This window comes from Hirundo rustica, chromosome 7 (assembly GCF_015227805.2).
Source record: "Hirundo rustica isolate bHirRus1 chromosome 7, bHirRus1.pri.v3, whole genome shotgun sequence".
NCBI lineage: Eukaryota > Metazoa > Chordata > Aves > Passeriformes > Hirundinidae > Hirundo > Hirundo rustica.
In genome coordinates this window covers 25,829,938-25,852,925 of record NC_053456.1, presented here as the reverse complement: position 1 = coordinate 25,852,925, position 22,988 = coordinate 25,829,938, and the positions used below count along the sequence as shown (strand labels likewise).

At 39.4% G+C, this 22,988-nt stretch overlaps 2 protein-coding genes across 6 annotated transcripts in view; one reads left to right on the top strand and one right to left on the bottom strand.

Annotated features, from left to right (window-relative positions):
• Nucleotides 1–22,988, top strand: part of DYTN (dystrotelin) — a 76,209-nt gene that overhangs the window by 33,454 nt on the left and 19,767 nt on the right. The gene's annotated exons all lie outside the window — the stretch shown is intronic.
• Nucleotides 7,529–22,988, bottom strand: part of ADAM23 (ADAM metallopeptidase domain 23) — a 105,922-nt gene continuing 90,462 nt past the window's right edge. Inside the window, exons 31-33 of one of the 3 annotated variants that reach the window (XM_040070079.2) lie at nucleotides 17,843–17,933; nucleotides 11,675–11,768; nucleotides 7,529–9,585 (exon numbers count right to left, since the gene is read on the bottom strand). In XM_040070079.2, the coding sequence (XP_039926013.1) occupies nucleotides 11,720–11,768; nucleotides 17,843–17,933 (140 nt within the window). In that variant the 3' untranslated portion in view covers nucleotides 7,529–9,585; nucleotides 11,675–11,719. Of the gene's footprint in view, nucleotides 9,586–10,714; nucleotides 11,769–17,842; nucleotides 17,934–22,988 lie in introns of those variants that run through there. The other 2 variants (XM_040070080.2, XM_040070081.2) reach the window with 2 other exon arrangements.

The following is a 22,988-nucleotide window of genomic DNA, read 5'->3' as shown; positions in this document are numbered from 1 at the left end:
GAAGTCAGTGGAGCCACATTGGTTCACATCAGCTGGAAGGTTAGCTTGAGACACCGATTTCACTGATGTTCATCAATACCTTTGTAGTTTGCATTCTTTCTGTGCATCCAGTCCATGTAGATGGAGAAGCAACTTCCTTCCCAAACCCTTGATCTTGTGACAGGCTTATGACAATAAACACCGCTTTTCTTCTGAGGCTCTATCTCCTCAATAAGCAATCCCTGTGAAAGTGTATTTTGTGTAAGTAATGCTACTGTTTAACAAAAGTGCAAGGAACTTTTTGGGGAGAAAAGCCAGAGAACACTGGCTAGACCCCCTGTAAATAGCTATACTGTAGGACTTTAGCCAACTTGCAAGTGTGCCATCTATTTGGCTAGAGGTGTGAGTTTGGGAACGGCAGGAACAGTGAAACAGACTTCAGGATGAACTAAAGAGTGTAATACCTTGCAAGGGGCCCTTGCAATGTGGTGAGGGAAACCTCTCATATGTAGCATATCCAATATTTCTTCTGTGTACTATTGAATACAGGCCATTCCACTAGACTTCCTTCTCCTGGGTTCTAGGGCTGAAATGATCCTGAAGGGTCTGCTTCTGGTTTTATTTGTTTCTTTCTAAAGTCTGCTCTTTTCCTCTTTTCTGGAGCCCCCTTGGCAAGTGAGTAGCCAGTGTGCTTCCTCCTCACCTCTGCATTTGGGGACTGAACCAGGCAAAGGAGAGAAGGAAAGTGTGCAGGTAAGACCTGTGTTGTGATGGAACCTGAAGGCTGTTCCTGGCTAGACAAGGCTCTGGGGCTGCTTGTGTTCATGGCTGGCCTGGCTGCAGGGGCCAGAGCAGACAAGATTTAAATGCCACAGAAGTGGGTTTTGCTGCTATTTCTGTATCTGTGCTGTGTCCCTCTAAGGACTGTTGTTAAAGGTAGAGCCAAATGGAAAGGAAATGTTTCTTGTGAGTTGATAAATTTCTGTCAAACTGCAAGCTTTGTGGATTGATTGTTAAGAAGTGAGTTTGAGTCCCCTTCCAGGGTGCACTTTATCTGGTTTTGGATCAAGAACAACATTAGTTTCATTCCACTCAGAATCCTGGCAGACCCAAGTGTATTGAACCGGGGGCTCTCACAGACATGAGAGTTGCTGCTCAAGGGAAATACTGCTACAGATAAAATAGTTGGCTCCACTAATACTTTGTGAGCCTACTACACTCTGCTGCCTCTGAACCAGAGCACTTATATTCTATTTCTGGGGAGGAAGTTTTTGATTGATTGATCACCTCAGCCTCCTAGCAGGAAGAAACATACCAGGATTGGCCACCTCATTTGGGTCCGTGCACTCCCTCAGTAAAGCTTTCTGTGCCCTTCTTAAGCTACTAGTAATCTTTCTTTCATTGCAGCATGTGATATATTCCCCTGGCAGCCAGTGTTCATATCTTCTATGGGTCTCCATATCTTATTAATTTAATTCACATGAGCTGTAGGTTATATCTAGAGTCATTTGCAGAAAGAAATTTTTATCAAGAAAAGTTGATTATTTACTCATAGATGAGACATGTTTCAGATCATGTGACACTACAGAAAGGATGTGATTTCTACCAAAAAAAATAAAAGAGAAGGTTAAATTATCAGGATACAGGAATAAGGGATAAGTAAGAAAAGTAGGAGGCCATTTCACTGATATTTGCATTTTGAATAGAGCAAAAGTGTTAATAACTATATGCAGAGTTGCTTCCTTCCTGCATTTGCTCCCAGCAAACCTTCTGATGTGGTTTAAAATTAGCATTTAAGTTAATAGGGAGTGGCTTATGGTTGCTTGAGCTAAGTAAGCATTTACACATAAAGAGATTCAGCACTGAGACTGAGAGACAGCAGTGTGTGATGGGATGCACAGCTTGTCTGTTACTTCCACAAGCAGCCACACCTGAAGGCAGTACTAAACCTTTAAAAATATCTCACATGATGAAAGACACCTGTTTTAGTTTTATTAAAAAAGAAAAAAAGCATCACAGACATATTCTTAGCTCAAAGTTTATGTTTTGCTGAATTGGGTTCCAAATTATTCCAGCCTTGTGTGAAACTTGGCTAAGTGACAGCAAAGACAAAACTTTGTGATTCTCAAACTGGGGGAAACCCAACGGCCTGTTTAGCTTTAAATTTGTGGTACCTGGCAGAGGCTTGATTGTAATTCAAAATCCACAAAGGCAGTGTGGAATCCTACTCTCATTTTTAACTTTTCTGATTCTCTTTTAAGCAGAAGGTTAAACTGTCCTTAAAATTGGCTCCCTGACAAACATACCTCAGAGCTTCTTGGAAATGAAATTGAATACTTGATCCAAAGTCTACAGCTGTATTTTATTCACTTTTAAATGATATGTAGAGGGCTTTAAGTATCTAAATTTGTTTTTGTAAACTTTTGATGTCAAGCTGTCGTTGGTGGGGTTTTTTTGTGTGTGTGTGTGGATTGAAGTGTTTGCTGACCCCACACTGCTCTAAACAATCTTCTAGGTCTATTCTCTGTTGAAATGGCTAGCAGGAAAGTCACTGGGTGTGATACAACACTTAAACAGTTCTAACCAGTGGAAAGATGTAGTTACTTAAACATACAATTCTTCAGTGCTGCACACTATTGCTGGTGACCTGAAACATTTCCATGGAACTGGCACACAAGACATGGCAGGAGACCAGGGTATTTCTGTGCCAGGAGCTGGAGCCCTGTGGACACCCTGACATGTTTCTGGCCTATGCTGAGAATTGGCCTTCTGCTAGAAGGTGTGAGGAGCTGCAGCTCCCCATTAGAACAAATTTGTCTTCCTTTAATAATGTGTCTCTCTATATCTATCTACCAGCTGTTGTATGTGAGCAGCTCTGTCTCCAGGGCCATATTTGGAGGGTTTCTCCAAGAGTAGATTTAGGTGACGTGTCAGAAATGTGAACTGGCTTCATTGTTGAAGCCATTTATTTAAACTAATTCGTGGAAGAGATAATATTTCTCCTGGCAAGTGTATTTAACACAAGCTTTGAAAAGATGTGTGGAACAGGTATTTTTACAAATGCAAGCTAAGCAATGCTGGTTAAAAAATTAATATGTATTTTTGAAAACATAAGCTGGTGATATGTGACACTATAAATGCAAATGACCTTTGTAAAGGATGTGGCCATGTTTCTCTCTAGACTAAAGCATTCCAAGAAAATAAGAAAGAATCCCAAACTGATAGTATGGTACATTAAAAGTTAATTGTTCATGTGTTCTGGGCAAGCTGTCTCACATTAACCATTCAGTTACAGAGCTTTTGATTCATTTTAATGGCATTCTGAAAATTTATAGCCAGACAACTATTAGTTTTTGAATTAAGGGATTCATTGCCATTTGGGTGCAGGACTGATATCATCATATTCCAGAATAAAGTCATTATTTTTTCCTGGCTCAGCCCTCCTGCTTCCTCGTGTTCCCACAGACAATGGAGAAATCCTTCAGTGCTGCAGGCAGACAGGAGAATCACCCTGGGTATATCACAGAAGGGCAGTTCAGTGAAAGATGTTTTCATAAAACTGCTGCTAACATCTAAGAAAGCAAGGCTGTTATGGGATCAGCTTCTCCCAGGGAGTTACAGCCAAACTTTCTAGGCAAGAAAAGCACTTCCATAATGCATTCTTTCCTGAAGCTGAGCAGGATTGCAGTGTGGAGTCTCCTGCCTTCTCTTGCTCTCTGAGGGTGTTTCTTTCCTGCAGGTCTTGGGAGAAAAGGGTGTTTGAGCACAGGGCAGCTCCTGGGCCATGCCAGTGGGCCACCAAGGAGTGGCAGCCCTGCCACTGTCACACTCATCCCACAGTGCAGACACTCATGGGCCAGCCATGACCCCACGCTGGGAGCCTGCACATTCCCACTCAAAGTTGTTTGGGGAAAATAGTCTTTGAGAAGAAATTGGAGGGGTGGATAGCAAATTATTTAGGGCCAAGAAATAGGTCACAGGAGAATCTGTAATGAGGATGGGTGTTCTGTCTTCTGTGAAAGGAAATTGTGAGGTCTTTGTCTCTCCTTGGTTGCCTGCCTATTCTCAGACAGTTTGCTGGACTACCTGCTTATGGTTCCTGCTGGGGTTCTTTGGCACCTATAAAGTACTTACAACTCTTCAAACCACAGATGTGAAGCCTTGTAAATACACTACTGCTGTTGTCAGAAGAGAAAGTTGGGGTGGTTTTTTTATGTGCAAGATCTGTCATGAATAATTTATTGGCAGAAAAGTCTACCTTCTTGAAGGATTTCACCCAGGAAAACCATACAAGCTCTATTTAGAATGCTTAGATGAGACAAAACCCATACATTTATCAGTAAGGAACCATGTGACAAAGGCAGATAGAACACTGGGTTTTTTTTAAAAAAAAGTTGAGTATATATTTTATTTATTTTTAATAGGTCAGGCCACTCAGCTTTTTTAAATCCCCATTTTATTCCACCAATGTACCCTTTGAAACCTGTTCTCAAAGGGGATGTGACAAAGATGATGCTAGAGTAGACTTCTACATAGTGAGTTTAATTATAGTTTGATTTAATGAGGTCCTTTCTTTCCTATCCTATTCCTGATTAGGCATGGCTAAAAAGCTGCATATTTCATGAATATTATAGTGTTGGTTTTTTTTTTTTTTTAATACCTGGGGAGAGGGGTTGTCTCAAACTTATCAGCCAACCAGCTCTGCCTAAAACCAGTGATCCTTGGACTAGGTGCTAAAGGTCACCTTTGAGTACAACAGTTCCTGTCCTAGAGATCTTGTGTTTGAAGTGAAAAATGCCCAGCCAAATCAGAGGAAGGAGAACTGAAGCAAAAATGTAATGGAACCTGATTCTTTTACCTGCCCAGCCCTCTGATCCAACAGCACACAGACAGGATTTCATAATGTAAGGGAATTGTTTCTTTCTGCAAATGAAACTATTTTCAGTCTCGTGTTTAGGACCTCCTCATTACACAAAGCAGAAGTTAACAATAATTTCCTGAAGCTTTTCAGTGAATGCTGGAGGGCACTAGAATAGTTCAGTTTCTTGGAGCTACTTTCTCATTGCACAGAAATCCTGGTCAAGCATTTGTTGTCTGTAAACTGTTACTGTTAATATCTGTAAGAGTAACTTCATAATGGAGCAAGTCTTGAAATAGCAATATGGAGTTCAGATGTGCCTGAAAAGAAATAGGAGAGAAGTGACTGACTCCAAAGGAAACAGGCTTGCTTGGGCACTTTGCTGCCATCTGATTTCATTGTTGTGCCACCCTCAGAGCGGGGCACATTGACAAGGGAAAAGGTCTGGGGAGGAAATGGATGGTCAGAATATGTCAAATCCCAACATAAACATATGAATAAGAGTATGGAGGTTTAGACTTGTGGTCCTTGTACTTTTAAAAGTAACTTGAGCCTTCTCTTTGAAAGAACAGATTGAGACTGTTTAACAAAACCATGAGCACTGGTGCTGCAAGTTCTGTACATTTATTCTCTAATTATACAGTTACTGGTGTGCTTTGGAGGAAACCAGACTGCTATAAATCATGTTTTGAGATGAGGTCCTTGTTAGGGAGATAAACATCTCTGTTTACATAAGATGAAGAGATGAGTGGAAGCATCTTTGTGTGACTGCACTAAGGCTTTGCCATAGACAGGTGGAGCATGAAGTGTTCCCAGGTGTGTGCTGCTGCCACACCCAGCTTGGACCACTGACCACTGGAAAATAGGGGTGTTGTGCCAGTGGGGTCTGGGCACTTCCTTCAGCTTGACAGCACAAGGTGCTGTTCAGCACAACTCCCATCAAGGGAGTTGTCAAAGCTGCAGGCTCACAGAACTTCAGTTGGTGCTGCTGGTGCCATTTTCTTCTGTAACCCTTGAGTACAGGAACTTCCACCTTGGCTGGTCTGCAGGTCAGTAGCCAGCTGGGAGGGAGAGAGGGGCTGTTTGTCAAAGCAAGTAACTCTGCTGTTACAAGTACTGTGAATTATTTGGTTGTGCTGAAGTTCCAAAAGGCGGCCAGGTGCCCCATCACCTGGATTAGATGCTAGGGATAGATCTGTTCAGTTTTCTGCAATACTTAATACTCTTTTCTTGGAGCAGTAAAGCTTTAATGTACTGATTAGGAGTGTTCCACTGTGCTGTGAATGCACAGCATCCTAAGTGATATGTATGTTGAGGAATCTCCCCTAAAGGGTGGGTAGATAGTAGATAATTAAAACCTCCACAGTGCAAAGACCTAATCTATGAAAAACTGTACTGAATTAATAAGGTCAGTGCTTATTCTATTTCAAGGCAAGTCATAAATTTGTATTTTGGATGTAAAGTGTAAGAGCAACATGCATAAGGATATTGATTCTTGTTTCCAATATGTACAAAACACTTTCAAAGGAGTCAAGTGGGGAAACGGGGAGCTGTCAGTTGTTAGCCTGTGCTTCCTGCAATTTATATGCAAGTAAGTTTAGCAGAGCTGTCACGAAATGACCATTTTAAAATTTCTCCTAAGGCTTCTGCAAATAGCACTAAATCTGAGATATTTAGACATGTTTCATTCATGAAAATAAACTGATCACCATCTCAGCTGGAGATAGAAAACCAGTCAAAAGGAGTTTGCCTGTGCCATTTTTCAGCTGGACAGTGTCCAGGTTAGACTGCAGTGAAGCTGCACGTGTTTTGTGGGGACACTTAATTCTGCACAAGAGGCAAAACCGATGTTCTACCCCACAGCATGTTACGGGTGTGTAATGCTCATGCCTTTGTCACAGTTCAAATACAGCTGCAATAACCAGCCCTTCTCTCAGCTTCCCTCTGTAGTGCAGATGCCAACATTGCTTCACGGTCTCCACAGCACATCCAAAGCCTTCAGTAGCTGGACTGATGGCTGAGGAAATCTGTGAATGTATGATATACAGTGGTGGAGTGTTGTGCTTATGAAGTCTGACAACTGGACTTGGACTGTGTAAAATGCATTTAAGTTCTCCATGCTTTGAGTTACCAGCTTTGATGTGGGAAATTCTTACACTGGTTCAGAAAGTACCACACTAAAGCATGGCCTGTTACAGTGTTAGTGGTAAAGATGAGGGCTATCCCATGACTTATTACAAAACCAAGATTTTTTGGAAGAAAATTTTAATAAGAAAAAATTGACACTTGATTATGGGTTTTCTACAAGTTAGAGCATTCATAATTATGCTGCCCTCAGCAGTTTATGGTGGTTCAGAAATAACACATTAAGTGGCTGGTGATGCTGGTCTGACATTGAATCCTTGTACTTATTGAGGGGTTGTGTCCCTTCTTGTGTTACCTGTTCCCACTAAATAACTTATTCCACAAACCTACAACAATGTGCTCGCTGAGTTGTGAACAATAAATCACTGAACTGAATTATAGTATGTGTAGCTTCAAGATAATGTTTTAGAGACCTTTTGCTTTCAATAGTACTGGTTTGAGCATCTCTACTACTAAATTTCTTAGTTACTTTTTTTTTAATTTAAGGTTTCTGTGGGCACTTAAGCAGTCTGTGATATTACTGATGGATGAATCATGTTAACTTTTCAGCTCTTGTGGGTGTGAATCTGTAGGAAGTGCATTTAGAACAAAAGAGGTGGGTTTGGGTTTGTACAACACGGCTTGGTGGTGTGTTGGTTTCATTCATGGTAGTGAGTGCCTCAGCACGATCACTCTTCAGTGTTGTGTGCTGGAATTGACAAAGTTTTCAAAAGCAGTTCTAAGACTTTTTTCCTTGTAAAACCAAAAGCAAGTATTTACCTATTTCTATATTGCGTTTCTATTCATATGCTGCAAAAGCCTTAACTCCTATTTTAAGGAATGACTGTCTATTCTATTTGTAGCTGAACTGTTGCATGTTTATATTAAGTTTATAGATAAATCCTATATTTAAATGACAGGAAATGGAAGTGGATAATAGTGGATCCATTAATGTGAGTGCTTCCTCACTCTAGTGTTCTAAATGAGAAACATGCTTTCATACAGAACTTTGGGAGATACCAACACAAGTGTATTTTGTTTCCCTGTCTGGAGCTGGAGAAAGCAAAACAATATCAGTAGTTATCTAGTAATTGTGACATGCATGCATTTAATTTTCCCAGGCTGGCTTCACTAGAGTTAGTCGGGCAAAAAAGGGAAATGGAGTTTCATTCAGTATTCCATTAAAGTGATGGTCATTGTATCTGGTTGTTATAATGTAATTATTTAAAGAATACTTCAAGGGCCTTATTTTTGACTTCTTGTAATTCCATAATTCTGATTTTTGAGCTGGAAATGGCTTCCCTCAACGAACAAAAGCCTCCAGGTCTCACTGAACTCAGTGTAGCCAGCAGCTGGGACTGAAGCAGGCTGGGCCCATCCTGGGTGCCGAGGCACTGGTTCCATGCACAGCAGAAAGGCTGCGTGCAACATCTTCCCACAGACAGAGCCTCACTGTGAGATTTGACACAGTTTGAGATATTTCATAAAAGAAAACTCCATTCAATTTCCACTACTACAAAGGTGATGATTCCTTGAACACAGAAATTAAACTGAGAGAATAAATAAGAAAAAAAAAATGAAAATTAAAAACTACTCCATTCCATGTTCATGACATTTTTAATACTCATCTTGCTAAGATGCAGAACAAGGACTATTGAATTTCCATTCAGTAGCAGCCAACAGGATATGAATGAGTATTAACTTCAAACAAAAACTTGATTTATAACAACATCCAATTGTGCACTTAAAAAAATAATTACAAATCATTTTTAAAAGGAAGATTAACAGTGGAAGCAGTAATGAATATAAAACATGACTGGTTAAGCTTAAAACATAACTTCAAGTATTCTATGACATTTCCTCAGACATACCCATCTTTGCATAGTAAAGAAGAATTGGTTAGACTCCAGCCTTAAGTAATCTGTTTCTTGAACATGCACCTACACAACTGTTAATTTGCCTGGCAGACTTCTCTTTTAGGAGTATCAGATCAAATCAGGGAGATCATGCAGCAGACTGGAATGAGCTATGCAGTTACCACAGTTTCTTGTCCAGCTGAATAAGTAAATAATGGAGCAAATGCCGAGGGGATGAAATGGAGGCAGAGTCAACCTTGTCTTCTTTTGGTGATGATTTGCGATGAGCAAGTTACTGCTAAATGGATATGCACTTCCCAAAGCACAGCGAGGCGGATGTACAAAATCAATACCTAGCAAATCCAGTTTTTTAACTGTCTTCCAACAGCTGAAGCACTTCAGCCCCTACCTGCTCTGGGCTGTGTCATCACTTGTGCTGTGTACACACAGGACAAGAAAGTGTGCTCTTCCCATACACACAGTGGCTGAGGACTGGAGCATAAATTCAGTCGAGAAATTCTAACTGCTATGAAACTGCTGGTGTAAATAAAAAAGTTACTCCAGCACTGAACATATATACATAGTAGTTGGGGACCAGTGTGGTCTGACTTAAAACATCACATCACACACTAACAATGTTGTTTGTGAAATGCTTCTCCAAGGTTTATTACACAGGTAGTTCATGTATATCCAGTTGACTTTACTTATTGTAATTTTTGATACCAGCGGTGTTTCTGTTGTGGGTTATGCTCGCTTTGGAAACGGAACCTGAAAAAAGTTAAATATTGTGTTCCCAATCAAAGTATTTTTAAGGAACCGTAATACAGTTGCAAGTATTTTTGATTTGTCATCAGAGAAATGTCAGTAATTAACTCTGCTTAAAGCCAAGCAGAAATTTTTCAGAATAAGATTTATAATTTCTATTAATGTCAACTACCTGTGTGTGCAGCACCTTTAACTTATAATGTAGTAAGTGTAAATGTGATTATGTTAAAGCTGATTGAAAAGATTTAATAACTGTGAATCAAAACCAATATATCAAGACTATTGAATAGAATATTATCATAATAAGAAAAATAACTGAAAGGAGGTTTTCTAACTCACAGGAAAATGTCTGCAGCATTTTTTTTTATTGTTTTGGCTCTTAAAGCTAACTTGGGAAATGGATTTCCTCTGAACAAAGATGCAGGAAGAAGAGTAATTGGGCTTCTGTTGTTACTAAACTACAGCTTTTAAATTAGATCCAAAATTACAGAGGTCTTTAATTCTGATTATCAGACACAGCAATTAGATTTTCACTTACCAAATGCTTTAAGTCAAGATTAAAAGGATGAGCCAGACTGTCCAGCTTTGTATGTTAAGGGAGCCCTAAACTAGACCTTTTTCAAGGCAGCTGCAGCCAGGTGAGCCTGGTTCCGAGGGACACAGGACTGCTGCCCAGAACTACTCTGTAAAAGTCTGTGCTTATACAGAAGGTGTCTCTAAAATAATCACAACACACCTGAAATCACCTGGGATTTTGCACATACTGTGATGGTAACTGGCTATCAGTAGCCAAGGGTCAAAGTATTAATCTTATATTAAACTTTGAAAAGTGGCATGCATCAGAGACACAGGGAGTGAATTAAAAAGGTCAGTCCTTTTGCAAGCTGCTTCGAGTGGATGGGCAAAAGGCAAGACAAGAATATCTCATTCCAAGCTTTAACATCTTTTGAGTATTTTAAGGCTTATTTAAATTTTTATTTTACAGGATCTAGGCAGGAAAAAAAAAAGTAGCTTTTCTTAAAAGAAAAAAAGAGCTTGGCACTTCTGTGATTAGTTTGAGAGTGTGTTACTTATATAATGGACAAGTCTGTATAACAGCCAAAAAAAGTAATTCAGACTTATAGTCAATACATAGAGATGCATTTATACATTTTAATTGTTTTTGGTTTCAAGCATACAAACTTTAGATCACATCTGTTTGGTGTCAGAACTCCCTGCATCTGCATGCTGTTATCTGCCTTTTTTGAGCAAGCCCAGAACATCTGCTGTACAACATGCTACAGAAAAAAAGGGGAGGAAAAAAACCCAAAACCAAACCCAACATCAAAAATAGATTTACATAAAGAATAGAACCTTTTTATAATGGAAATTCTTTTCTCTCATATATATATATATTTATATATAATCTGTGAAAATGATACATCAAAATCTTATTTCCATATTTACACTTTTTCCTTCTTGGAAGAATTCCATCCATCATTCACTAGCTTCCATACCCAACAGGCTCCTGTCCAAGTTGGACAGTGAGCTCATGGAGTAGGGAGCCCTCAAGTCCAGCAGCAGAATGCACTGCGTGGCTGGAAAAGCTATTGAAGCCTGGCACTGGCTTCCCAGTGGTTTGTATTTCTCGGGCTGCAGATTCTGCTTGGGGTCAGCTTGCTAACTTGGTTGTTTGTATGTGAGCCATGCAGGTTACCCTTTCAAAATTAGCTCCTCATGCCACTGGAGTTTGATAAGAAAAAGGAAGTCATGCGAACTCAAGTGAAGTTAGACTGCCAGCAGGCTGGGAAAGAATCTTTTGCAATTCCATTGTTTTGGAACAGTTCTCTTATTGCACTTGATCTGTGTGTCTCCTTCTTAATTTGAGAAAAGGAAAAAAACACCTGATTTTTGAAGCAGTTTTCTTGTACCACTTGTCAGTTAATGTTAACAAGAGAAAGGTGAATAGAGGAAGTATTTCCAACTTATCTCCAAAAAGGACAGTGTTCTACCAACTCAAATCCCAACATCCCAACTTTGTGTTTATAGTTACTGTTCTCACGTTCTTCTGTATTGATTTAGTTCCTGTGTAGCTACTGCCAAGACATCATACCCAAAATCCAGCAGTGTAAGAAGCAGCTTTTTGAATGGCATTTCTTCAGATAGGGCCTTGTTGAGTTGGATCGAACCTTCGTTTTTTGACATTTCTTCCAGGTTGCATCAAAAGGAGATGGAAAGAGAAAAATGCAAGATATTAGTTAGATATAACAAAAACAAAGCCATTGCTAAGGTCATAGTAAAGTAAAAGGCTCACACTGACACAGTTTAACCAGTAACTCTATCAAGGGGTAACCATTGAAGGAATTTGGTTGCATGCTTTCCACAGCATGATATCAAGTACGGGTTTCCTTCAGCAGTTTAAAGATCGTGCTGGCATATAGAAATCAATTATTTCCGTAGCACTTCAAGTGGTGCTCTAAATTTGTAGAACTTTTCAGCTTCCAGCAACACATGTGTGCACTAGGCCAAGAATGCACACATTTACCTAAAGAGAGTGAGTCATAAGCGCCAGGAATGGCAACACTTCATCCCAAACAGGCTTGAGTTCTCGGAGCAAACACCCAGCTCTGGCTACACCAGAATTTAGTTTATGTAATCCAGGGTGACAAAAGTGAGTGTGCCTTTGTGAGCTCTTACCACACTATTGACCATAGTGCTGTGAATCTTAGTAAGGTGCAAAAGACAGCTGAGAGACATTGCATTCGAAGGAGACTGGACAGCTTTGTCAGTTGTGTGATTAGAACTGAATGTTAACCGTGGGCAGCAAGCTGGTGACATCCAATCTCCTGCGATGTTGATGTCCTATGTCAAACAGCAAGACATTAGGAAGCAACAATAAAAGTTGGGTGCAACCTCCCCAGTATCTGGCTTTATGTGGGGCATCAAGCAAGGGGCTCATGCATTTAGTTTTACCATTGGGCATACACACCACTACCACCACCAAACCAACATGCAAGAAATACAGAACAGGAATTCATATATTCTCTAAAGCTACAGACCAACCCCTGGATTTCCAATCTTCTGCAGCCCTGCTAACCTCTACCACCGCTACAGTAATTATTCTATACATAAGGTTTAACTGGCGGTCTGAGACTAATGCAACAGCAACTTCTTTTTGAGAGGACTTCCAGAGGCTGGTAATTCTTGGGCACCCTTGATTTTGGTGTTTTCCTTGGATGCCTGTGATTGGATTTGTGCAAGACAAATGCTTAAGAATTGCTAGTTTCTGAAAGAAGATTACTGTATTCATCTTTCAGTCTTTTCCCCTCCAGGATTACTGTACTAATGCTCCTTTGGAATGAGGCTGACATTACCTCAGTATCTCAATTCCTCATCCCCTAAACTACAGCTAAATGCAAGATAAGGAAATTAATTTTCAGGCCAACTTGCAAAACTCCAGATAGGAAGTATGAATATTACAGAAGTAGGGCAAATGTGAGTTAAAGGCTGCTGTGCATCTGCTTGTCCTGCCAGTTTCAGTGGGAAAAGGACAAGTTTGCTTCTCTTTCCCCTCACTCCCTCCTTTTAAATACTGTCTAACATGCTTGAATTCAAGTACTACTGATAAACAACTCATTAGTCAGTCCTTTTAAATCAACAATGCAGATGAAAAATCCAGATGACATAACTTGTCCTTCTACTATATGGGAAGTACCATATTCCCATTTGCTTGAAGAGGACAAGTCCTTAAAACAGACACTGAATTACATTGTTACCTGAGCTTATTTTAATTAAAGAAATGGACTTTATAAAGTCTTAGAACATGGTACAGAGGACTGATGCTTCCCAGTACAATCTAACAGAACACTTTTGATTTTTATCCTATCTGTTCTTTTCTAACCTGATCTTCACTAGTGTAGTGCTCCAGTACAAACATCATCGTGCATCCTGTGATCTGTCCAAACCATATAATTAACTTATTTCCTAGATTTATTCAGCAGAAATACAGCCTTTAAGGAACAAGATACTGACCAAACCACTGCCTTTCTTCATGTAGGCTATTCTGCTAATAATGTTGTATGAGAGAGAGAAACATGTGAAGAACTAAAATAAGAGCCTGAAGTACGGAACATGAGGTACAGTGTCAATAAGGAAACAGTACACACAAGCAAAGCTTTAACAAGGGCTGCCATCATAGCACTTCAGAGGTGGGCAGGGAGGTGTTACCCTGCAGGAACTGAAATTCTGTTCTGATTACCTGACCTGCTTTAACAACTTCATCCTGAATTACCAACCATTATAATAGTAAAATGAAGACTACTAATTGTCTAACTTAAGTTGGCAAATAGAACAAGTCTCCCTCTTCCCCAAGAAACTAACAAGAAAGGAGAGTAGGTGAGTAGCAGGTTCTGGATATTTCCACTATTTTAAGCTATGAGTTACAGCAGCGTACAAAGTTCTTCTGCTTCAGTTAAATTGTAAGGAGGCAGAAGTGTCCTCTATGGAAGAGCACACAGGAGAATAATGCTGCTTCCTAGTCCTTTGTTGGTTTTGTGGAAGATCTTAGAACATCAACAACTTCTTTGCATTTAAAGTTTTAATGCCTCTTTAAATAATGAGGGTCAGTCTATTTGTCTGTAATCCAACCAGAAAAAGGGTCTCTAACAAAAAGAAAAGTATAGGTTATTTTTAATCAAAAAAGCACTCCATGCTACAGTATGTCACTGCCTAACATCACTGTTTACAAAAAAAAAAAAAAAAAAATTCAGGAAAGAAAAACTGGTTTCCAAAAGGGCTAGATGTGTTCAAGAAATACCTTGCTGCAATCTACTGCATTCTTTTGTGCAACTAACTAGGAACATGGTCATAGAGTACGTTACTTGCAAACGTGTGCCCCTGCCTGTGATCGTGTAAGTACAAAGCTTTATTAAATATTACAGATTTTGTGCAAACCCAGTATTTTAATCACTTCAACTAGCTAATGTTTTCATAGGCATTCCTAAAGTATGGTTCAAATGCTGAAGAAGAGCTTAAATAAATTAAATTTTCCTACAAAACTGATTAAAATTAACAAAATGAGGGACTAAAAAAAGCGACTTAAAATAAGACACTGACCTCCCATTTATTCCAGTAGTTTGGGGAAAAAAAAGAGAAAATAACTCACATTTGATTCTAGCTGCTGTTTGCGCAGTGATGACTGGATTTTGGTCCACAATTCATGCTTGACGGAAATACTGGTAAGGGACCAAAAACCTCCTTCCTCACAAAATTTCCACCAGCATTCCATTGCTTTAACTTGTGGAAACCTTTAGGGTCTAAATGCAACTGCACAGACCAGCTCAACCTCAGCATCTATTATAGCTGGGTAAGTCTTTGGTTCCTCCACTAATCTGTTAGAGAAACAGAAAACCTTACAGCTCTTTAGCTAAAAACAATTGCTGGAAATAGAATTGTGCCTACAATCTGCCACTTTTGTATTCTGCTATAACAAGCAGCAGCTTTTCATGTGCATTTCCACATCACTCTTACTAGTATTACCTTTTAGCAGTGTTTTGTTACCAAAATTGCTGTTAAATCCACTTAACAAAAGCATTAATTGACTTATATTGCTGCAGCAGCTTAGCAGAAGTGAGTGAATATATGCTAGGAAAAAAGTGTAGGCCCCTGAACTACTGTAATGGTAAAACTGTCCTTCCTGCATTAAACACTGTATACTGAAACCTTGCACAAACTTGCTGCAACAAAATCAAGTTCTTACTGCTCTCTAAACAGCAACAGCTCTAAAAGTGCCACGCAAGGCTCAGCTGAGTAAAATCTACTTCTTAACAAGGTTTCTACCCACAGCCTTTAAGCCACCTGAAATGTCGAATGAGATTCTATAGTCTGTAAAATTGTCAGGTAACATTTTCTTTTCTATTCTGTCCACACATTAACTTGATTGAAAATTAACCTTGGTTTCATTCTTGAGACTGGAAGTTGTTTGAGCTGTTTTTACTTTGTTTCTCTGAACTTGCATCAAGCCTTCTTTTACACTTCCCCTCCACCCCCCACCCCCGTTCATGAACAAAGTTTGCTTGGTTGCAGCTTACGTTTGATATGGACTTGACACCACAGTACCGTATGTTCATATGAACATCTGATAACCTGTGAAACAGAAATCACATCTCCCAGTTTGTAAAGCATTAGCTACCTTCTCTCATAGTTGCAGACTAAATATATCACTTGCTTAAAAAGAGGAAAAGTTAAAATCCCTTTATTTCCTCATCTGTCCCTCCAGATCTATCTGAAGCCAAGTATCGGGGGTCTACATGTGCTAGCCCTCTTTGTCTACAAGCTGAAAAACCTCTTCTGTTCCCCTCTGGCCCCCAGAAGAAACATGCACTTCAAGCTGTGAGCTAGGCCAGGCCAGTGTATTTGAGGTTCTGCTACAGAATAAACAGTTGTATCGTGCTATTGTGGGAGTAAGGGCCTCAGGAGGGATTTCCAGTGCAGATCCTCTATGGAGATAACCTTTGGGCAAATGACAGCAGGGTGCAAAGCTGACCGCTTGTGAGAGCAATTTGAGTGGGGAAGAAATAGTCAATTATATCCTGTATTGTTTAGACAGGGAGGAATTGTCCTACTCCTCATGCAAATTCTGAAACTTTGTGGCTGTTGGAGGCAGGGGCTGCAGTGCTGATGGCAAAGGTGGCCAGGGCACAAAACAGCTTGAAAAGAGTCAGAGGAAGAACTGACTAATTATTTTATATTTTCATGACATGTATTTAGTTTTCAGCAAACTACCTTGTGCAATACAGACCTATCATCTAGGGCTGCACACCCTGTTTCTGCAAAGTCTGTGAATTGCTAGATAATGAAGAAATGTCTCTTATGGTAGAAAACTCATCCAAAAGGGTGAGCTGACTCTTTTTTTCCCAACACAATCTAGCTTGGTTAATTCCCATGGGCACCCTCCAAACAAGCACTGAGAAAAAAATGAATGTGGCAGGTGCTGAATCTTTCTGAGAACACCAACAGTGGCAGGCAGTGCAACAGAGAGTAACTGCCTTGTCCAGGAGAAAGGGCAAAGCCTGATATGCTGCTTTCAACAGGCCTGAATGATTTTGAAATATTTTGCTTCTACATGCATATTTACATAAGGCCAGCCGAAACTTCAAAAATATAAGAGTATAAACCAGAAGTAAAACATTTTCAGGTGACCCTTGAAAGTGAATGACAAGATAAATATGACCTTATCACTAGATTCTACTTTGATAACTGCCTTACTCAATTAGGGAACATTTTTTGTCTTCTCAACTCTGACATGAAATATGAATAGAGGCTATAGAAAATTTTCTTTGAATTATTATTATTACTAATTCTCCTTGAAGAATTATGGCTTATTGTTGTATCATGGTTTACCCTTGATTCATGCTATTGAAAAGAAACAGCAACTTTAAATGCCATGAGCAATTGCTTGTATTTAATTACTACCATGATCTGTTAGGTTATAAACACTGATTCCAAAGGGAGATCTTTGTTACCAAATACAGACCATGCATGTGGGCAGAACAGACACTACAAAAAGGATAGGAATTAAGTACCTTTGTACAAGGCTCTCTGCTTTAACAATCCCAAGTGGAATGACTAATCTGTCAGTCCTCATAGTTACAAAATACAACTAGAACTGGGAGAGAAATGCTTTCATCTTTCAGGAAATAGCTCAAGATTTCAGGTCTTTCTAAACCTGAATTTGTTTTTTAAGTTGTGTATCAATAATCATAAAAATCCAGTAACCACAAACAAGTTACGGCTGCTATTCCTGAGGCAACTATGTCAACACAGTTCTTCCTGAAAACTACTCTGGCTCCTTTCACCGCTGACCATTTACATAACATCTGTCATTGTCAAAAAGTTGAGCAGTTTGAAAGTACTACGACATTCAAAATAAGACATGTATCTTTTGGGGGGCTTTTTAACCAATGTAATCAGCTTCTGAGAACAATGCTACTGACTGAAGGTGAAAAAAGATCTTATTCCTTAAGTGTTAATTTAATTTTCATGAATTCACCTAATTCTTTTATTGTTATTCAACTTTGCACCCTGATAACATTTGTTCTTTTCAAATCCATTTCCTCCACTTGTTCACTGCAAGTGTAATTTCTTTTCTTGTTTAAAGCAGCTTGTTAAGAGTTTTGGGGGTTAACTTGGAACTCTTGTAGCAGGAACTCAAAATTTAGTGATGTAAGCAAGAAATAGAAATGCCAGAGCCACCGAAGAGAAGACATGCGGCATTGCTTACTTAAAGCCCCATCCTGTCCCCCCAAGGACAATAGCTGCTACCAGGATGGCACCAGCGATGGAGCCTATTATAAGATTGGTGGCACTAGGACCTGTGATAAAGGATTAGGGTAAGACAGACATAAGAACCAATGACTTCATTCACATTATGTGAGGCATCTGAAGGGTAGTCAAACAACTCAGGGAATATAGACAGCACACAAGGTGATGCCTCTAGACAGTCTCAACAAGCCCAACTTCACTTACTTGTCTTTAACAAAAAGAACAAACAAAGCTGTTGGTCTCTGCATTGTGCTATGCTGACTTCTACCATAGATAAAAACCTAGTATTAGACAGTGAATTCCACTGTAACTTACTCCATTATCTGCTGCAAGAATAGTCAGCTGAGGACACCGATAGTTGTGAATAATTCCTTAACTTAGAGGGAAAAGTATGAATGCTTTTTGTTTTAAGACTACAGAAAATGAGAAAGAAATAAAAATCAAAAAGCCCTCTCTTTTTTCATGGAGCTCCTGAAAGGTGTAGATAGTTTAATGGGAGATGAGAGCATCTAGCACCATTACTTATCAGAGTCCAGACTCCCTACAGTTACATCAATGCTAATTTTACAATTGTTTGACAAAAGGAAAGGATTATATAATAGGGAAGGAAAGTTGAAATAAAAGTTTATTTCCAGTAAGCTTTCCAAACATCAAAACATCTCTTCATCATCCTCAAGAAGCTACTGAACAACAAAATGGGGAAGGGTGGAGCAGAAAAAAGGAGCAACAAAAAGAAGCAGCACAAAATATGTTCGTGCAATTTTCTGAAGAGGGCAAGAGAATGTCTAAATAAGATATTAATAATTGACCCTTAAGTGCTCTGTTTACGCACAACAGAGGAAAACTCACAATAGGCTTGAGTAATGTTTGCTCTGTATGAAAACTTTCTATTGCAGTCTTTGATGTAAAACATTGCATCTGAACTCAAGGCAAAATGAAAGCAATTGAACAATTCTGCATTAATCACACACCTTTTTTTTAACTATTTACATATTCAGGAATAGCCTTCAAAAACAGTTCTTACCTCCTATCTTACTCTCCCCAAACCAACACTTCTACGCAACAATTGAAATTTCCTGATTAATTGTTCTGAAACCGAGTTTGAAAAACTGTCACACAGCTAATATAAGGAAGAAACAGGAGCAGCCAGAGAGCAGCAAAGAAAGAGCAAAGGCAGCTGCAACAACTGAAAGTTTTAAGCTGTTAGACTGAAATCACAAAACCTCCTGCCCAGCCCCACACACTGAAATAAGCACTTGCCCTACGTTTTAAAATTTACTGCAGCCACATAACTTTACTGCCTCCACTACATGTTTCTCACCTCAGTGCTTCTGGAGATTCTGATTAGCTAAAAGAACACCAAGTTTTAAAAATTGTTTCCTGCAGTTCCTTTACAAGGAGTATTCAGGAATATGAATAAAATATTTGGATTGAAGAAAAAATACAGTGAGCTTTACAGATCAACAGTGGACAAATTTGACAACAAAAATCAAAAGGTAATTTTGCACAATTTGGAAGAATGTAGCTTATTTGGACTTACCTTAAGTCACACCTGGCTCAAATTAACAGGCGTGAGCATGGTGGAGGGTAAGTGCCATCCTGCAGGCACTGTGGTTCCAATTAAGGCTTGCTTGCAACAGCAGCCTAATGAGCCACCATATCTGACTGAGATTTGTGGTCTACTCTGGATTTCATCAAATGATCTCACAGAACAGAAGACTGAAAACACAGCAAGTGATTTATCTGTAATAAATTTCATTAGCATTTTTCAAGGCTTAAGCCAATTTCTTTCTAGTCATAGAATGCCATCTTCTCACAAGAGAGGTACAATGATTAATTGACAGTACCATAGTCATAAATTAGATGAAGATGTGCCAAATCACCACTTTGGACATCCCTCTTCTCACTACGTCCCCTGGTTGATAAATGCCCAGGGATGTGTATCTATTTCATAGTGCAGATCTAATCACCAAGCAGCAGTTTATTCTTTCGATAACGCAAATCAGTATTGGTTTTATTTACTTATAAATATTAAATAATTCAACCAATTTAAACAGAAGAAGATAATATACAAAATAATTAGGATCAGGCAGTAGAACTGTATAAATATTAAAAAATCAAGCTTGTAGAATAGGTAATATGACTAAACAGCAACTTATTTTTGAGACTGGAGTACTCCAACTGTTGAATCCGAGTTTCAAAATACAGAGATCCAAGAGGATCACTGAGAAGTCATTTTAAGAAAGACTGTGCACATATGCCTTACTGTAAGGAACTGTGCCTTATGTTTTATTAAGCATTACCAAAGGAATTGTATTAATAAACCAGAATTTTGCTACCAGTAAGGGGACATTTATGAAGAAAAATAAAAATTCATATATTTCAGCTCAATAAGCCTCTCTAGCCACTGAACTCAGATGCCTGACAAACCAGAAGAGGAAGCTTTTAATAACCACCATACTGTGGGATCATTTTCTATCGAGACTATCACAAGAGGCAATACCTTGACACATTTGCTCTTTCCACCACACTACTGCTATAACATGCAGACACAGATTTATCAGGAGGAAACTCCTGCAGGTAACTGCCTGGAACACCTTCTTTTCCTGCAAGGACACTGCTCTGGCATGGCTATCGTATCATCCCTGGCCATCCTTTAGGACCCTGATAGAAATCTTACTGAAGGTTTTAAAGCAGCACACAACTGTAACTTTAGACTGTTACCTAAATCTTCATTGACATCAAACAGATTCCACAAGAACTAATCCACATCACTTGAAACTCTGCCAGTATTAGAAAAGGCAAGTTTACTGCAGCCTTCCCTGCAGGTAACAAGAACTGTGGTGATCTGATTTCTTTTCTTGCCTGCCGCTTTGCCAGCCAAATCCTCTGGTTTAAGTTAATCAAAGCTAAGTATCCATTCTGATAAGAAATCTGGGAAAAAAACTACTGCACCATTTTGTCCCCCATGATTTCTGAAAAAAGTTCATAAAGCATTAAGTAATTAAAGCTATTTCAGCACTTTGAACAAGCATTTACAATTTGCAAGCGAAGTGGTGAGGAAGGGGGAAGAAGAACAAGTCCTGGCATCAGGTTGTGATGGTCACACCCTGCCCTGCAGCCCCACACGGTAATGGCCAGCAGGGCCTGAAGAGCATTAGGAACAGAGAGGGAATGGTATTCCCTGTGTTCTTTCTATAAACCAATAAAAAGTAGCAGTGGCTTGCCTTGAATGCACGTTTGTATCTGAAGAAACCAGAGGACAGAGAAATATTGATGAGATGCAGGAAAAAAGAATGAATAGAAACAAAAAGAATGAGTCAGGTAGTGAGTAATAAAAGCAGAGGAGAGATGAAGAAAAATTGGCATTGGTACAGAAGGATACAGGAGCAAGAACAAATGGTCAGGGACACTGGTCAGAGCTGAGCGGCTTGAGACAGCAGGTGAGGGAAGAGACAAACAGAAGGGAACAAGGCAGAATGTAAGCAAAAGGCAAGTGGTCCTCAACTTGTAGGTGAACTTTCTGCTCCAGAATCTGTCCCCCAAACCTCTACCTTTTTCACAAGCTTCAGTTTTTAGCAAACAGTTGTACAAGCTACCACTAAAACACAGATCTGATCTTTCTCAATGAAATGACCTATTGCCTTCTTCCTTCTATTTATTTTCTAATGATTGTCCTTAATGAACACGAAGGTCTCCGCTCGTCTGAGAATCTTGGATGAGTTTCATGTACAGACAGGTTCCTAGGGTTGCAGACTCAGACACACGAAGTGCTGCCTCACTGGACTAGAACTGTGGGAATGCCTTTGCACTCAGCCTGATTGGAAATGACAGACTGTCCTGCTAACGAGTCCCCTTTCAGAGAGGTGCCACTGTCACATGCCAGATGCCATGTATAGTACTAGAAACACAGAGAAGCTGGAAATCTCAGAGCAGCAAAACAGCAGTCACCATCTGTAGCTTGCACAGTGAAAGCAGAATGAAGACAGCTCTTACATGGGCTATTTTATGTGTGTGTGTGCGTGAACACAAATTTATATAAATCAAAGGCATTGTTAAAATTGAGGTACTGGGATAACACCTAGGATGAGCATTTCCTAGAACTATGAAAGACAATAAAAATTGCTCATACATATTTTTTAAACATGAATACTACACTCCAGCACTGTGCTATCTTGAGGTAACAGAATCCTAGCAACAGAACCTTCAGAAGCTTTACTGTAAAACCACCTGTCTGTATGACTATCATCAGCTTTCATCTGCCTGGCTTGATCATTAGACTGAAAGCCCTGCATGTAATGAAACAGTTCAGTCTATTTTGCAAAATAATCAAGAAATTCCATTTCTCTCTCCTTTTTTTTTTTCTTTTTTTTCTTTTTTTTTTGGTAATTTGGTGTAATGGAAACATTTAGACATTTAATTTTATGATGATAATGTAAAAATTCTCAAAGTTATTGTTTTATGCCCCACATTATCCCAGACAGGAGAAGGTTCAACACTGCATGAGCAAACCACATGACACAGACACAGTCAAATCACACGACAAATACGGTCACCACAGGACAAAGCTAAGGGGCAACACAGAGGGCTCAGGTGCATACGGTTACCTCACACACTAAGGCACCAGACAGAGAACTCAAACTAAGAAAAGTGCTTACTCTATTCCCCACCCTGTGCCTCCAAAAATCACCCCCAAGGCCAGAATGGTCCCTGCCACTGCACCTATTAGCCTGTTAGCGGCCATGCTCACTGTGTGGAGGGAAAAGGGAAGAATTTTTCAGGAAATCATCACATATATGTCTGAAATGAAAACATGAAATAATTCCTCAAAGGAGTACTTTATGATATAATCCGCTGTTGGATAAACAATCAAATCTCCTCACAAACCTTTCTTTACCAAATAAGGTAGCTTTAAAAATTCTGAAATAAGCTCTGTTTGGTTTTCTTTGAATGCTTGCAAATATTTCAATGAGAAGTTTTCCTGTAAATTCCTTTCAGCTTGTGATTCCATTATTTACTCTAAAAAGGAACATCCTCAACCTACTGCTTATTTAAAACAGCCAAAATGTAAATAAATTGCCAGTAAGAAATTTTGATCACCAGAA